An 18,337-nucleotide genomic window follows, 5' to 3' on the forward strand; every position below is an offset into this window, starting at 1 on the left:
AGGGGACTGTTCAATAGCCTTATAAAAGAGGGATAGAAGCTGTCCTTGAGAATGGAGGTACACGCTTTCAGGCTTCTGTATCTTCTGCCTGATGGGAAGGGGGAGAAGAGTGAGTGTTTGGGGTGCGTGGGGTCTTTGATTATGTTGGCTGCTTTACCGAGGCAATGAGAAATGTAGACAGAGTTCAAGGAGGGAGGCTGGTTTCCGTGATGTGCTGAGCTGTGTCCACAACTCGCTGCAATTTCTTGAGGTCTCAGGCAGAGCAGTTGACATACCAAGCTGTGATGCATCTGGATAGGTTGCTTTCTATGGTGCATTGATAAAAATTGGTGAATGTCAAAGTCAACATGCCAAATTTAATTCGGAATTTTCTCCTGAGGAAGTAGAGGTGCTGGTGTGCTTTCTTGGCCATGGCATCTACATGGTTGGACCAGGACAGGCTATTGGTGATGTTCACTCCTAGGAACTTGAAGCTTTCAGCCCACTCGACCTCAGCACCATTGATGTAAACAGGGGTGTGTGCACCGCCCCTGTTCCTGAAGTCAATGAAAACAGATAAATAATTGTCTTGCACCATTTACTTTAAAACAGGAGTATTTTACTATCTTGTTTCTGTTCCAGATACTTTAAAGATTTATGTAAAATCTTGAAATACTGATCTGCAATACAAATATATTTTATGTCTTTCAGCATTCATTTTAAATGAAAAGTCTAGTTTGATGAATAGGCTCACAAACTTATTTATTTATTGGTTTATTGTCACATGTACCGAGATACAGTGGAAGCTTTTGTTAGTGTGCCATCCAGACAAATCATTCCATACACAACTACATTGAGGTAGTAAAAAGAACACAGAGTATAGTGTTGTAGATACAGAGAAAGTGAAGTACAGGTAGGCAAATGAAGTCCATGGCGAGGTAGATTGGAATATAAAGAGTTCATCTTTTAGCATCTGAGAGGTTGGTTCAAGAGTCTGATAACAGTGGAATTGAAGCTGTCCTTGAGCCTGGTGGTTCATACTCTCAAACTTTTTTACCTTCTGCTCGATGGGAGAGTGGAGAAGAGAGAATGACTAGCATGGGAGGGGTCCTTAATTATGTTGGCTGCTTTACTGAGGCAACAGAAAGTGTAGATGGAATCAATGGAGGGGAGGCTGTTTGAGTGATGGACTGGGCTGCTTTCACAACTCTCTGCAATTTCTTCGGTCTTGGACAGTGAAGTTGCCATACCAGGCTTTGATAGGATGCTTTCTATGGTGCATCTATAGAAATTGGTAAGAGTCATTAGTAACATGCCGAATTTTCTTGCCTTCTGAAGAAGTAGAGGCATTGGTGTGCTTTCTGGACCTTAGTGTCAATGTGGCTGGACCAGGACAAATTGTTGGTGATATTTATACCTAAGAACTTGAAGCTCTAAACCATCTCCACCTTAGCACCATTGATACAGACAATGGCATGTACTCCACCTTGCTTCCTGAAGTCAATGACCAAAATTAGGAGAAAATATCTCCATCCAACTTGTTGTATTGTTAAAGGGGAAAGAGGGGCTTTTCAGATATGAATTTAATTGAAATGGACTAGGCAAGCAACAGTGATAGGAAACTCTTTAGTCAGGGGCACTGTTAGGCATTTCTATGGTCGTGGGCGAGACTCCAGGATGATGTGTTGCCTCCAATGGTGCCAAGGTTAAGGATGTCTCTGAGCAGGACATTCAGAAAGGGGAGGGTGAGCAATCAGAAGGTGTGGATCATATTCAAGATTTAGTTAATTGTCTGGTAGCATGGCTTTGCAGTTTTTTAATAATTACTTTATGTTGATCTGATTAATTGTGAATGTTTGTTAACAACTCACCAAGTTAGCAGTGAATAAGAATCAATTTCAACTTAGTCTATGCATTTAATCTAAAAGCAAATTATGAGGATGCTGTAAGTTGGAAAAAAAAGAGAGAAAAGGGTGGAAATACATAGCAGGTTGAACAGCATCTTGGATAGTGGGACACATTTTTGTCTCATCAGTATATTTAATCCATTGTCATTCTGGTGAAAGGTCACTGACCAGAAATTTAGCTGTTTCTTTCTCCACAGATGCTACCTGAAATGTCAAGTATTTCCAGCATTTTCTGTTTTGATTTTTATACATTTAATGTTGCATTTGTCTTGCCCAAACCAGGAGAGTAGCCTTCTGATAACTAGGCATGATTTAAATGCCGTATTAGAGCTTATTTGATTAAAACCAAAGCAAATGGGGTACTGAATTGGAGAGGTTTATGGGATTAGGGAAGCATTTTATTAACATTTGACAAGTTCTTCATCCAAATGCTTTTATCTTTAACCATGTTTATACAAACACTAGAATGTAATGTGTTCAAACTTCCACACTCTAGTAAGAGTAGATTCTTAAATATTAATATTCTATTACAATTCTAACACCCAGTTTGGAAAATATTTCAAATAATATATGTATGAAGCCTTACACAGATAAATACAAAACTTAAATGACAACCACTGAACTATTATACCTTAGGGGAAATTTTCATGACTTGGGATCACCTGGATGCGGTGAATACCAGCATTGGGAAAACCAGGCAGTTCTTTTCCAGGCATGCTCTTTAACTCACCCCATTCTCCCTTATTTGCTGTTCATATGCCATCTAATCCACCAAGGAAGATTATACCTCACACAACACATTGGAAATTGCTCTTCTTTGTCAGAAGAGAATCAGATCAACAAAAACATTCTATTGCAATGCATTCAAACCTAATGCTCACATATAATGATTAGGAAACAGAACTGTCATGTAGATCTAAGGGCAATCAGAATGCAAACTGGCCAATAACTTGTAGTAAGGAAGAGATGCTCTATAAATTGTGAATTATTAACTTCCTGGCCTATTTATGCTGCACCACCGTTAGCTACAGGGTAATGGCATCTCAGGCTTAACTGTCTATGATTTTCATATCTAATTGCATTTGCACATTAATTGCTCACTAAACTAGCTTGGTAATTAATTCTTTTAACAGCATAACAATTGTTAATGGCTTCCAATCAATTTCACTTGTCCAAAAAATGAAAAAAAATGTCTGGAATTTCAGACCTTCAAGCTGTAAATGATCTTAGCAGATGTTAAAATGTCAAATTTAGAATTTGTTATTTATTTCTGTTCTTCTTCAATCAATCTTATTCTTCCTATTCATCTTTCCCTTGCTATACTTCTGTTCCTGTGTCAGAAATGAATTCACTTACTCTAATTCACCCTCCTCAGTCAATCCTCTTATTTATTTTTCAACCCTTAAATCTCATTCGATAAAAAGATACAACGATTGTCCTGTTGTTCACCAAGATATGTGATGTCCTTGTTGAGCTGTTATTTGTTGGACTTCCAGCAAAATCTTGGATATGAGTTCTGGTATGCCCCATGCAAGTAAAACTTTGTTAAGTTTAATGCTAATTGTCATGTTCCCACATTAAACTAAGAAGCAATGTTGAAAAATCTCATGAGAAATACTTTATGCTGCATCATAATACATTAATTAATTCTATCTACTCATACATGGGCAATTAGATTTCGAATGCAAATAGATTATTTTAAATGAGCAATAATAAAACCCACTCTGTTTTTGATATGACTTATGTGGAATGTATGTTAGTTGACCTGCCCCCAATAATTAAATTAATTATGTCCGTTCACTGCCTGCAATCATTTCCTGCTGTTTAAAGTATAATTAAGATAGCCCACTTAACCTTAAGCTTCTCATGTAAATTCCATGACCTACTGAATCACTTCTAAATGATTGATCACAAACAAGTGTTTCCACCTGTCATTAAACATCATCTTTAAGCTCCCCAAGCAACTACATTTTGGCAAAGTTTCCCTTTGAAGATTTTATTTATTATTGTTTTCAAATGATTTTACACTTTTTTGTTATTAAGTCTCTTTAAGGTGTGTTTGTTCATGATGCCATCTTCCTGTAAGTGGCTCTACTTAAGTGGAAACAAGAAACTAATAGGACTGTCTGGTTAGGCAGTTAAAATTATCTAAGTTACTCACCTTAATATATTTGTATAATCTCTTTGGATTCTTCGTTATCTTCTCCTTTTCCGGACCTGTCTCATGTCCTCTTTTTTTTTCCCTCCTGATTTTCTTAAGTGAACCACTAAATCACATACTCTTCAAGGGATTTGCTAGATCCCAGCCGCCTAGACATGTCATATGGCCTTTTTCCTGACCAGCACCTCAATATCTTTGATCAACCAGGATTCCCTAATCCTGCCAGTCTTTCCCTTTACTCCAACAGGAACATACTGCCCCAGAACTCTCCATATTTCGCTTTTGAAAGCCTCCCACTTGTCAGCCCTCCCTTACTGTGGGTCTCTCACAGCATGATCCTGCAGTTCATCCGGCCACTTACTCACTATTAACAGACAAGTTACGAGCTATAGCATTTTATGCCACTTGCTATTGAAGTCGGCAGGACTTAAATAAGATTTGACCTCTTAAAATGACAACCATTCTGCTGCACAGGTATGATAATAACCTGTCTGTGCATAATTTAGAAAGTACCAAAATCTACATATTCATAATGGAAGCATCTTTTAATACAATTGGATAAATAATATGAGGTTTTGTTTTTCTCTTTTAAAAAACCAAAGGCAATTTTTTTGGTTTTTTCCAAACACTTACAGCACAATTTGAGGAGTTTTAGGAATTATTTTGTACATGCGTCAATTATACTGAATGCATTGTTGCTAATGCAATTTGACTACTTTGCTCAGTAAATGTTGGAATTGTCATAGGTTGCAACATAAAATTCAATTACTATGCAAATTGCTTTCAGCCTATTTTTATATTGGGCTGCCAAGCTTAATCATAGACAGCTTATTTGCTCTGGGAGCTGTTTATCAGATATAAATGTAAGTAATCAAAGTAATAATCATACCTTAACAAAGCAAAAAGAGCTGACCGAAAATTTGCTTGAGGACTTGAGCTTATCCAAAATAATCAGAGATTTACATGCACAGTGCTTTTGTAATTGGCCTCTTTGAGAATGGCAAATGGGTACTGTTACATGGTTATTGAAAATGGTTGTTCTCAACCATGGCTGGTGTAAATACTGGGGTCTGTATTCCCCGAGACAAAGCTTGACCAATTTAAGGTTAGCATACGTGAAACTGAATAGAGAGATCATCAGATACAATTGCAAAACAAAATATTGTGCAGCTGTATCTACTTTCAGATGGGCAAATATCGCAATTGTGAAAGCGAAGAGGCAATTCCAAGTGAAGCTAGGGACACAATCAGATGCATGACAGCTGTGGCAGGGTTTGCATGCCTTAACTCCTATAAGGCAAAACCTAACAGCATAAATGGCAATTATGCTTCACTTCCTGATGAGCTGAATGCCTTTTATGCACACTTTGAAAGAGAGAATAACACCACACCTGTGCAAACTCCCACAGTATCTGGCGACCCTGTGATCTCTGTCTCAGAGGCCAGTGTCAGGACATCTTTCAAGAGTATGAACCCTTGCATCATGGTAAAAGTATCAAAAACAAGAGAGCATAGGTTTTACGTGAGATGAAGGAGTATTGAAGGGGATTCTAGGGAAAGTTTTGTTTTTACACAGAGCGGTTGATACCTGGAACTCGCTGCAGAAGAAGTGGTGGAGTCAGATATAATCACCCCATTTAAGGGATATTTAGGCAGACACTTAGATAGGCAAGACAGAGAAGGTTATGGATCTAATGTGGACAACAGGGATTAATGGAGATGGGCTAAAAGGTTGGCATGGTCGTGGTGGGCCAAAGGGACATTTCTGTACTGATCGACTCTATGATTCTGTAATTCAACAATTTCATATAAGCAGCCACTCCAGTCTTAAATCTCACAGTTCCAGCATTTGGCATTTCATTCACTCCTCTTCTGGTATTTCAGATTTCATTCCTCTCCTCCTATTTACAATTCTTTTTTTATTATTATTCACGGGCCTTCATTGTCCTTTTTCAACTACACCACTAACACTTATGACATGCTAAATCTCCTGATCAGACACTTTCCCTTTTGTCCTCTCCATCCCACACCGTCTCTTCCTCTTTACTGTAATTTTAAACTTTTTTCTTTCTAACTTTTCCCATTTGGATTAACAGTGATTAGAATTGAATGTCTTGGAATATGCAATTAAAATAATTGTTCTATAAGCTTTGACAGCAAGTCAGAATATTTAATTGTTGATAAAACTCCTGTAAAGGATATCCAAATGCTAAAACCTAATCAAATTAAGTTTTCAAATTCTATGCCATCTGGTTTTGGCGTAACAAAAACCAGAAATATAAACAATTCAGTTGACTTCAATAGAGAGCCCTTCAAAGGTTTGGTCAAAAGGTATGATTTACCTAACAGGGATATCAAATATTTTCAAGCAAGTTTTAGCTAAATACTAAATATAGTGAAGCAAACACATTTCCTAGTCTATAAAATTAAACTTTTACCATCTACAAAAATCAGATGAGGAATATAATGGAATATTGTCCATTGGCCTGAATGAATGTGGCTCCAGCACTCAAGAAGCTGAGCCCTTTCCAGGACAAAGCAGCCCCCTTGATGGCACCTCATGCATCACTATAAACATTTACTCTCTGACACATTGTGGCTGCAGGATATACTATATACAAGATGCACTGCAGCATCTCACCAAGGCTTGTGTGTAAATACATTCCAAACCTGCAAACTCTGATACCCAGAAGTTAATGTGCAGCAGACTCTTGGGAATACCACCACTCTCAGGCTCCTCTGCAAACCATTTGATCTGGAAATGTTGCAATTCCTTAGTCAAAATTCTAGAAATCCCTACCTAATACCGAGGAAGTACTTTCCCAATAAAAATGTCCACTGGATGCACGAAAGTTCAGCTAATGCAGGTCTTTCAAACTTTACTTGGATATTCTTTGAGGGGTCAACAGGATGGAAATGGGGTAGCTGTTTCTCCTGGTTAAAGGGTCTAGAACTAGGAATCACAGCATCAAAAAAAGGGAGTGCCATTTACACATTAAATGAGAATAAATTTCTTCACTCATAGGGTGGTGAATATCTGAAATTCTCTAACCCAGAGGGCTATGGAGGCTTAGTCGGTGATTGCATTCAAAACAGAGATCGATAGAATTCTGTAAATTAAAGGAATCAAGGGATATGGAGATTGGGCAGGAAAATGATGCTGAAGCAGGAAATCAGCAATAATATCCATTGACCTTGAAGAAGCCTCAGCATAACATTGTGGGGCTGAAGAGCCTGTTCCTGCGCTGTACTGTTCTATGCTGTAAATACAATCACATAGTATATAATGGAATGGTAATTAATCCTGCCAGAGGTGATGGGATAAAATTAGACCCCAGGGTAATTGTTCTTGACCACAGTGTCCAATCAAAGCAAGGATATGAATTATGTACAGCAAAAAATAATTATATATAGATAAGATTTTATTTTTACAAAATTAGACAAACTCTTTCAACATTATCAGAAAAGCATAGTTGGCACACACCTTTTCAGAAATACCATTTTAAATGCTGACCAAGAAAATTACCTATACAAGTCAAGATTTAACTTAGCAATATAAAAGAATAAAGAAAAAAAACTATTAAAGTATATGTTTAGAGGGTGCTTTGACAATCAGAATGCATCTAGCATTCAAGTCTTAGTGAAGATTAAGGGAGTTATTTAAAAGGCATTTATAATTCTTCCCTTTCCTTCTTAGGTTCCTTTGTTATTTGGTATGATTTGAGGTCATCCTCATTTGCCAACCAAGTGAAATAGACATCAACTGGATCAATATTCCAGTGTTTATGGAATGAAATTGGAACTTGGTGTTTAAGGTAGTCTTTTGAATAGTCCATTGGCCGTGCCTAGAAAATAATAAAGAAATGTTAGAAATTATTTTCTGTGCAAAATTGATATTTTTTCTATTTAGTTCAATCATGAGAATTTTTTAAGATATCCAGTTCTGTAGCTTTTGAAGCTACATGATTAAGATTTTTCAATGAACACTATCCTTAAAGAAACATCTATCACTATCATTGTTTATTTAATTCTCTCTCAAATTTCCTTCTCTTTATTCTTCTAATAGAAACTGCTGACTCTAATTCACCCACATTCTTAGTCCTCCTCTTATTTCTTGATTTTAAATCTCACTGCCAATCATCAAGGTCAGATGCACTCTTGCTCATCCATGCTCCATCAAATTCTTTCTTATTAAGGCGATTTTCAAAAATAAGCTCTACTATTATGTCAGTCTGAGTTCAGTGGTGGCTCCCTCTCACTGATGTAAAAGGATATGGGCTCAAATTCTGCTTAAAATTGAGGAACACATAATTCAGATAGGCACTTTAGTATGAGACCCTTGGTACAGTGTGGCACTATTAGATATACTATCATTTGATGAACATTATACCAGGTTAGCCCACTCCAGTGCTTGTAAGCAATCATGGCAGTATTCATAGAAAAGTGAAAGAGTTCTGTCCAACACTCATTCTTCAAGTATCATCAACAGAACCTGTATCTCTGTTTATAAGACCTTGCTGAACACTTGTTAACATCCACATTTGTCTACATTACAATGATAACTGCATTGAAGCAGGAAAAAAATGAAATCATTAAAGAAAAGGTTGAAAATCTTCCTTCTGATTCTCTAATCAATTGTGTACCCTACAACTTATTAAGTTCATATTTCATTACATGTATAAAAATTCCATAATGTTCTAATGCCACCAAAAATATAGCAAATAAATAAGTAAATTGAAATTAATAATTCTAATTATTGTTTTTGAAAGGTTATATATGTTCAATATACCATCAAAAAGTAGTCACTGTACATTAATGACTTGAAATATATTACAGTTTGTCCTTTCTTTAAGTTTTCTGATGATACAGAGCCAGGTAGGGAAATGGCACCAAGAGTCTACAAAAACACATGGGTTGAGAGAATGGGCAATAAGGTGATGGATGGTGCAGAGTTTGAGGAAATCTGAGGTTATGCGCTTTGGTAGGTTGAGATAGCTTTAAAACCAATCGCCTCTTAATTGGAAATGGCTGATCAATAAAATGTTCAGTAATTTGTTTATCAGATTCCTGACCAAGACCTTATACGTTTAAAATAAATACTTAACAAATGAACTTACTTTCATCCTTTGAAATGTTAAGACAGAACTGGAACAGAAGCTTGCGAACAAGAAGGTTGTAGGATCATTTTCAACATTAATGATGTAACAGAAATAGGCCAGTAAGGTGTAAAAAGAAGAGGAATGTTTTCTTGAGAAAAGGAACAGAGAGTAAGATGACACGGAAACTTGAAATTTTCATTTGGGCCCTACAATCTTCTGCTGCCAGTTAATTTAAGGTATGTGGAAATGCTTTAACTACGTATATACACTATTTTTCCAGGGTTCCAAAAGTTACCAAAGTTGGGAGAACTCCATGGAATTTTCACCCAGCATTTTCACTTTCAAAATGAGTCCTTCTGCCTCGTGTTCCATCCATTCTCCAGTGTGGATAGTTTAATATTTCCAGCATTCAGTGACATATGGGTCATTACTTCCCATAAATAGACATTCTTGTCTCTTCAGATGGAAGACCATAGTTTGGCAATAGGACACAGAACAGTACAGCATTGGAACAGGCCTTTCGGCCCATGACGTTGTGCTGAACTAATTAAACTGGTAATTAAATGCCTAACTAATTCCTTATGCCTACACAATGTCCACATCCCTTTACTTTCTGCACATTCATGTGCCTATCTAAGAACCTCTTGAGTGCCTCTATTGTATTTGCCTCCACCACCACCCCTGGCAACTCATTCCAGGCACCCACCACTCTCTGTGTAAAAAAAATTTGCCCTACACATCTTCTTTTAACTTACCTTCTCTCACCTTAAACACATGCCTTCTGGTATTAGACATTTCAACCCTGAGAAAAAGATACCGGCTGTCTACTCTACCTATGCCTCTCATAATCTTATAGACCTCAATCAGATCTCTCAGCCTTCACCACTCCAGAGAACATGGTATATTGGCACCAACGACATAGGTAGGAAAAGGGAAGAGGTCCTGAAAAAAGACTATAGGGAGTTAGGAAGGAAGTTGAAAAGCAGGACCGCAAAGGTAGTAATTTCAGGATTACTGCCTGTGCCACGTGACAGAGAGTATAGGAATAGAATGAGGTGGAGCTTAAAGGCGTGGCTGAGGAATTGGAGTGAGGGGCAGGGATTCAGATTTCTGGATCATTGGGGCTTCTCTGGGGGCAGGTATGACCTGTACAAAAAGGATGGGTTGCACTTGAATCCCAGGGGGATCAATATCCTGGCAGGGAGGTTTGCTAAGGCTACTGGGGAGAGTTTAAACTAGAATTGTTGGGGGGTGGGGTCCAAACTGGAGAGACTGGGGAAGAGGTGTTTGGCTCTCAAATAGAGAAAGCTTGTAGTCAGTACGAGAAGAAAGGTAGGCAGGTGATAGAGAAGGGACGTGCTCAGACAGATGGTTTGATATGTGTCTATTTTAACGCAAGGAGTATAGTGAACAAGGCGGATGAGCTTAGAGCTTGGATAAATACTTGGAGCTACGATGTGGTGGCCATTACAGAGATTTGTATGGCTCAGGGACAGGAATGGTTACTTCAAGTGCCGGGTTTTAGTTGTTTCAGAAAGGACAGGGAGGGAGGCAAAAGAGGTGGGGGAGTGCACTGTTGATCAGAGATAGTGTCATGGCTACAGAAAAAGTGGACATCATGGAGGGACTGTCTACGGAATCTCTGTGGGTGGTTAGGAACAGGAAGGGGTCAATAACTTTACTGGGTGTTTTTTTATAGGCCGCCCAATAGTAACAGGGATATCGAGGAGCAGATAGGGAAGCAGATCCTAGCAAGGTGTGAAAATAACAGTTGTTGTGATGGGAGATTTTAATTTCCCAAATATCGATTGGCATCTCCATACAGTGAGGGGTTTAGATGAGGTGGAGTTTGTTAATTGTGTTCAGGAAGGATTCTTGACACAATATGTAGATAAGCCTACAAGAGGAGAGGCTGTGCTTGATTTGGTATTGGGAAATGAACCTGGTCAGGTGTCAGATCTCTGAGTGGGAGAGCAGTTTGGAGATAGTGATCATAATTCTATCTTCTTTACGAATAGCATTGGAGAGAGATAGGAACAGACAGACTAGAAAGGCGTTTAGTTCGAGTAAAGGGAATTATAAAGCTCTCAGGCAGGAAATTGGAAGCTTAAATTGGGAACAAATGTTCTCAGGGAAAGGTATGGAAGAAATGTGGCAAATATTCAGGGGATATTTGTGTGGAGTTCTGCAGAGGCATGTTCCAATGAGACAGGGAAGTTACGATAGGATACAAGAACCATGGTGTACAAAGGCTATAATAAATCTAGTCAAAAGAAAAAGAAAAGCTTACAAAAGGTTCAGAGAGCTAGGTAATGTTAGAGATCTGGAAGAGTACAAGGCTAACAGGAAGGAGTTTAAGAAGGAAATTAGGGGAGCCAAAAGGGGCCATGAGAAGGCCTTGGCAGGCAGGATTAAGGAAAAACCCAAGGCCTTCTACAAGTATGTGAAGAGTAAGAGGATAAGACGTGAAAGAATGGGACCTATCAAGTGTAACAGTGGGGAAGTGTGTATGGATCTGGAGGAAATAGCAGAGGTACTTAATGAATACTTTATTCAGTATTCACTATTTAAAAGGATCTTAGTGATTGTAGTGATGACTTGCAGCAGACTGAAAAGCTTGAGCATGTGGATATTAAGAAAGAGGAAGTACTGGAGCTTTTGGAGAGCATCAAGTTGGATAAGTCGCTGGGACCAGATGAGATGTACCCCAGGCTGCTGTGGGAGGCGAGGGAGGAGATTGTGGAGCCTCTGGCAATGATCTTTGCATCTTTAATGGAGACGGGAGAGGTTCCAGATGATTGGAGGGCTGCGGATGTTGTTCCCTTATTCAAGAAAGGGAGTAGAGATAGCCCAGTGAGTCTTACTTCAGTGGTTGGTAAGCTGATGGAGAAGATTCTGAGAGGCAGGATTTATGAACATTTGGAGAGGTATAATATGATTAGGAATAGTCAGCATGGCTTTGTCAAGGGCAGGTCCTGCCTTATGAGCCTGATTGAATTTTTTGAGGATGTGACTAAACACATCGATGAAGGGAGAGCAGTAGATGTAGTGTATATGGATTGCAGCAAGGCATTTGAGAAAGTAAGGCAAGGCAAGGCTTATTGAGAAAGTAAGGAGGCATGGGATCCAAGGGGACATTGCATTGTGGATCCAGAAGTGGCTGGCCCACAGAAGGCAAAGAGTCCTATTCTGCATGGATGTCAGTGACCAGTGGTGTACCTCAGGGATCTGTTCTGGGACCCTTATTCTTTGTGCTTTTTATAAACGACCTGGATGAGGAAGTGGAAGGATGGGTTAGTAAGTTTGCAGATGACACAAAGGTTGGAGGTGTTGTGGATAGTGTGGAGGGATGTCACAGGTTACAGCTGGACATAGATAGGATGCAAAGCTGGGCTGAGAAGTGGCAGATGGAGTTCAACCCAGATAAGTGTGAAGTGGTTCATTTTGGTAGGTCAAGTATGATGGCAGAGTATAGTATTAATGGTAGGACTCTAGGCAGTGTGGAGGATCAGAGGGATCTTGGGGTCCGAGTCCATAGGACACTCAAAGCAGCTGCACAGGTTGACTCTGTGGTTAAGAAGGCATATGGTGTATTGTCCTTCATCAACCATGAAATTGAATTTAGGAGCCGAGAGGTAATGCTGCAGCTAAATAGGACCCTGGTCAGACCCCACTTGGAATACTGTGCTCAGTTCTGGTCACCTCACTACAGGAAGGATGTGGAAGCCATAGAGAGGGTGCAGAGGAGACTTACAAGGACGCTGCATGGATTGCAGAGCATGCCTTATGAAAGCAGGTTGAGGGAACTTGGCCTTTTCTCCTTGGAGTGACGGAGGATGAGGGGGGACCTGATAGAGGTATAGAAGATGATGGGAGGCATTGATCGGGTAGATAGTCAGAAGCTTTTTCCCAGGGCTGAAATGGTTGCCACAAGAGGACATAGGTTTAAGGTGCTGGGGAGTAGGTATAGAGGAGATGTCAGGGGTAAGTTTTTTACTCAGAGAGTGGTGAGTGCATGGAATGGGCTACCGGCAATGGTGGTGGAGGCGGATATGATAGGGTCTTTTAAGAGACTTTTGGATAGGTACATGGAGCTGAGAAAAATAGACAGCTATAGGTTTTCTATGTTTCTACTATTATTTGAGAAGAATAAAGTTAGAACAAGGTCTTTACCAAAAAGGAAATGCATTTGTAAGCTTCAGCTCAACTGTGGGAGAGACCTTGAGATTCCGATGATGGATAAATTATTTATATATATGGAAAGGATTTGATGAAAAAAAAAAACAAGTATACATCCTGACTAAGCTGATAAGTCTATTTTGAGAATTTCCCCTCTGGAAAAAGGAGCAAGAGAATGGAATTCAAAGTCTAAGATTGGCACAGATTTCAAGAATTTCAGATCCAGAAGTTTCTTTTGCTTTGAGTATTAGGAGATAGAGTATAAAGTTGTGAAAATGTACCAGATTTAGGCCTTTCCAGTAAATGGGTGATTAAATCACGTAACAAATATCAGTATGTCATGGAACACAAAACATGAAGATTTTTTTTTTTAAAAAGTAGTTTATTTCCTTTTAACAAGGGTAGTTATGGCAGTTTTATTCTAAAATCACTGTACACTGCTTAAAGGACTTGACCAGATAAACCATTAATATTTTATGAAACTCAGAAGTCCTCAACATTTGGTAAAAAAAGAAAAACTCATTCACTAGGTCAATGTGTGTAGTGCTAGAATGTTATTTTTAATTCACAGAACCTAATTGAAAACATACATTACAAAAGTTAAATAAAAATAAATCACTTGAAATACACACCAAGGTCAACCTTGATCTAAAAATAAGTCATCAGTATCTTGAATTAAGATCGTTGTTATTTGAAATAAAATCAAAATGAGCCCTTCCGCCCTGGTGTGCCATCCATACTGTCCTTGAAATGTTAAAGTGATTCTTCTCTTTTTGGACACTGACAGTCCCCTGATTTCCCCAGCCACAAAGATGTTATTTACATTAAATGAGCCTCGATCTTATTTGCAAATAATTAACCAATGAGTCTGTTACTTCCAATTTATACCAGATTTTTTTTAATGGAAAAAACAGAGTTCAAAGAAAGGATTACCTGGTGGAAAAGTGGACTGTGTGTTACTGGGATACCAAGGCCGTTGAAACACATTCCCAGAACCATATCATCAGGTGCATCATTACTGTAACAACTGCATCCACTTTTAAGTAATTGCTTTACAGCTTCTCTGCTAAAGACAATTCTATACAAGAACAAAAAGAGATTGAGCTATAACTGAGAACAGCAAAATGATATGTTAGTGTAATTTTAAGCATCAAATGAGTTTTGCAGTACAATTTAACAGTGCCTTGGAGTTTCATGTTTAAAGCCCGTTGTTAAGTTTCTGGATCCTACAGGTTCTAAAATACCTCAATGGAAAAGTTGATTGCAATTTTTTTGGGATGAGAGGAAAATCATACTCTCAGATCTTTTTAGCATAATAGAGGTATATTCAAGTTTCTTTACTGCATTAACCTTTATTTTTCAAGACCCATGAAAAGACTGTTGTAAGGAACTGAGAAATGGGTGGGGGGGGGCAATATATTGTACATTGAGACTCTTAATGGGGTTCATTTGTATGAGAGGGTAGAACTTATTCCCTAGTTAGTAGTTGATTTAATGAGCAGTTATCAAAGATCATTAAAAACATTTTAAGAAGACATGTAATAGGTGATTTAAAATGGGCTAGGGGAGGATTAGTGTAAAAAAATGGGTGCTTGATTGATGGTGTGGGCTCAGTGGGCTGAAGGGATCGTTTCTGATGACTATGTGGCTTTTCAAGCTTATTCATTACATGAAATAACAAAAGGCAACATGGGTAACAATACACTATTGAATAGTAATTCAAACAGCTTGGGCTAACAATTACTTGGAGTATCGTGTGGAGTTCTGGTTGCCAAGCTATAGAAAGGATGTAGCCCTGGAGAGAATGCAGAAGAGATTCACCAGAATGTTGCCTGGATCAGAGGACTTTAGGTATGGGGAGAGATTGGATTGGCTGGGCTTGTTTTCCCTGGAACGAAGGAGGCTGAGAGGTGATCTGATAGATATAAGATTACAAGAGGCACAGATAGGGTAGACATGTTATTTTTTTTCCCCAAGGAAGGGATATGAAAAATAAGAATGCACAGGTTTAAGCTGAGAGGTTTAAAGGGGATCTGAGAGGTAGGTTTTCTTACAGAGAGTAGTTGAAATGGAAATGTGCTGGAATACACTGCAAGAGATGGATTACATTTAAGAGGCATTTAGACAGACACTTAAGTAGGCAAGGCATAGAAGGATGTGAACCTAATGCAGGAAAATGGGATTGGTGTAGATGGACAAAGAGGTTAGCATGAACGTGGTGGGCCAAAGGACCCGTTTCCGTGCTGTAAAAGGAGATAGAAAAGAACAGGAAGGGAATTATGAGAGCCAGGAGGGGCCATGAAAAGTCCTTGGCAAGTAGGATTAAAGAGAATACTAAGGCATTCTATACCAAGAGCAAGAAGGTAACTAGGGAGAAGGTAGGACCACTCAAGGATAAAGGAGGGAACATATGCTTGGAGACAGAGGATGTGGGTGAGGTCCTAAATGAGTACTTTGTGTTAGTATTTACCAAGAAGAGGATGTGGAGGATAAGTCCCCAGGGCTTGAAGGGATATAACCCAGATTATTGAGAGAGGCAAGAGATACGATTGCTGGGGCCTTGACCAAGATCTTCGTATCCTCTCTAGCCACAGGCTAAGTCACGGGGGAGTGGCAAGTAGCTAATGTTTTTTCATTAATCAAGAAGGGAAATAGAGATAATCCTGGAAACTATAGATCAGTGAGTCTCGCGTCAGTGGCAGGGAAGCTACTGGAGAGGATTCTTAGGGATAGGATTTATGAGCATTTGGAAAACCATAGCCTAATAAGGGACAGTCAGCATGGCTTTGTGTGGGGCAAATCATGTCTTACTAACTCGGTTGAGTTTTTTTGAGGAGGTGACGAGGGTGATTGATGAAGGTAGAGCTGTGGATGTTGTCTACATGGATTTTAATAAGGTGTTTGACAAGGTCCCTCATAGGAGGTTCATCCAGAAGATTAAGATGCATGGGATCCATGGTAACTTGGCCATTTGGATTCAGAATTGGTAGAAGACAGAGGGTGATGGTCGATGGACTTATTCTGGCTGGAGGTCCATTACTAGTGGTGCTCCACAGGGATCTGTACTGGGTCCTCTGCTGTTTGTGATATATATAAATGAGCTGGATGAAAATGTAGGTGGGTGGGTTACTAGGTTTACAGACAAAACAATGATTGGTGGTGTTGTGGATAGTGTAGAAAATTGCCAAAGGATACAGCGGGATATGGATCAGTTGCAGATGTGGGCAATAAAATGGCAGATGGAGCTTAATCTGGCCAAGTGTGAGGTATTGCACTTTGGGAGATCAAATGTAAAGGGACAGTACACTATTAATAGCAAGACCCTTAACAGTGTTGATGTACAGAGGGATCTTGGGGTCCAAGTCCATAGCTCCCTGAAAGTGGCAGCACAGGTTGATAGGGTGGTGAAGAAGGCATATGGCATGCTTTCCTTTATTAGTCGAGGCACCAAGATCAAGAGTTGGGAAGTCATATTGCAGCTTTATAAAATTCTAGTTAGGCCGCATCTGGAGTATTGCATTCAATTCTGGCTGCCCCATTATGGGAACAATGTGGAGCCTTTGGAGAGGGTGCAGAAAAGGTTTAGCAGGATGCTACCTGGATTAGAAGGCATGTGCTATAAGGAGAGGTTGGATAAATTTGGGTTGTTTTCTCTGGAGCAGTGGAGGCTGAGGGGAGACTTGATAGAGATTTATAAGATTATGAGATTCACAGATAGACAGCCAGTATCTTTCTCCCAGGGTCAAAATGTCTAATACTAGAAGGCATGCATTTAAGGTGAGAGGGGGCAAGTTCGAAGGAGATGTGCAGGGCACATTTTTTTCCACAGAGAGAGTGGTTGGTGCCTGGAATGCACTGTCATGGGTGGTGGTGGAGGCAAATACGACGGAAACATTGAGAAGGCTCTTACGTAGGCACATGAATGTGCAGAGAATGGAGGGATGTGGACATTGTGTAGGCAGAAGGGATTAGTTTAGTTAGGCACTTAATTACTAGTTTAATTAGTTCGGCACAACATTGTGGGCTAAAGGGCCTGTTCCTGTGCTGTACTGTTCTATGTTACAACTTTATGACTCCAACCAAATCTAACTCTGTAATAGTAAATAAAAGCTGGCATCAGTAGAAGAGAACCTGTAAAATCAATTCAATAATGCCCTTTAGAGAAATAAACATGCTATCCTTTTCAGGTTGGTCTGCATGTGACCCCCAACCACACACTGATTTAGTATCTGCCCATCATTCTTGTTATTGTTTTTTTTATTTTAGAGTCAGTTAAATCTTAGACTGACCAAACTGTTCAGTGTTTAAGGATGAATAAGTAATTGAACATATAGCTTTTGATCTTCAGTTAATTTACTTAGCATTTTCTTGCATCTCTGCACCAATTTTCCATTGTTAAAGTCCTCACTTTATTTTCAGCTCATTCTGTAACCAGATTACTCTGATCTTGCACGTTCTTAGTAATTGGATTGTGAATAATATTGCAGGGGTTATGCATATGGCCTTATCTTCAGTTGTTATGTGCTTACATTAGTGTCCTTGCAAAATTAAGCTCCCTGACCCCTGATTATGTATTTTACTAAAAGAAAACTGCTCTGGACCTTAACCTTAATTTGGATTACTTTTGGCTGTCTTCCTTAGTCTCAGTGATTATCTTGTCTTATTAATCTTTAATAAGTAGTGCCAGAACAAAATTGTGTTGCTTTCTATTCTTAACATTTTTGTATGAAAATGTTTTCTGTTGCTTTCAAGTTGCACTTGTCCTATGTCAACTTTTCCATATTCCCTCTGTAAAGTTTACAGTTCTGAAAACTAATTACGATGTTGAAAGAAATGCTGAAACAAAAATAAAATATTGAGCAGTGTAAAGAAATTCTTTCTGGACTCAGTGGTAAGTGTGCAATAAACTAGCTACCATGCAATATACTCAGCTTCCAAAATTTTGTTCTACTGTTATCACCAGGGCCTAATTTCAAAAGCAGAATACATTGCATAGATACTGCTATATTGCA

The 18,337-nt window shown here is 39.0% G+C and overlaps 1 protein-coding gene across 2 annotated transcripts in view; it reads right to left on the reverse strand.

The window, feature by feature from the left end:
• Window positions 1-7,454: 7,454 nt before the first annotated feature.
• The window catches only part of b3glcta (beta 3-glucosyltransferase a), a 141,829-nt gene continuing 130,946 nt past the window's right edge, over window positions 7,455-18,337 (reverse strand). Inside the window, exons 14-15 of one of the 2 annotated variants that reach the window (XM_052026306.1) lie at window positions 14,259-14,403; window positions 7,455-7,892 (exon numbers count right to left, since the gene is read on the reverse strand). In XM_052026306.1, the coding sequence (XP_051882266.1) occupies window positions 7,719-7,892; window positions 14,259-14,403 (319 nt within the window). In that variant the 3' untranslated portion in view covers window positions 7,455-7,718. The remainder of the gene's footprint in view (window positions 7,893-14,258; window positions 14,404-18,337) is intronic. The other variant, XM_052026307.1, reaches the window with a different exon arrangement.

This window comes from Pristis pectinata, chromosome 11 (genome assembly GCF_009764475.1).
Source record: "Pristis pectinata isolate sPriPec2 chromosome 11, sPriPec2.1.pri, whole genome shotgun sequence".
In the NCBI taxonomy this organism is placed as follows: domain Eukaryota; kingdom Metazoa; phylum Chordata; class Chondrichthyes; order Rhinopristiformes; family Pristidae; genus Pristis; species Pristis pectinata.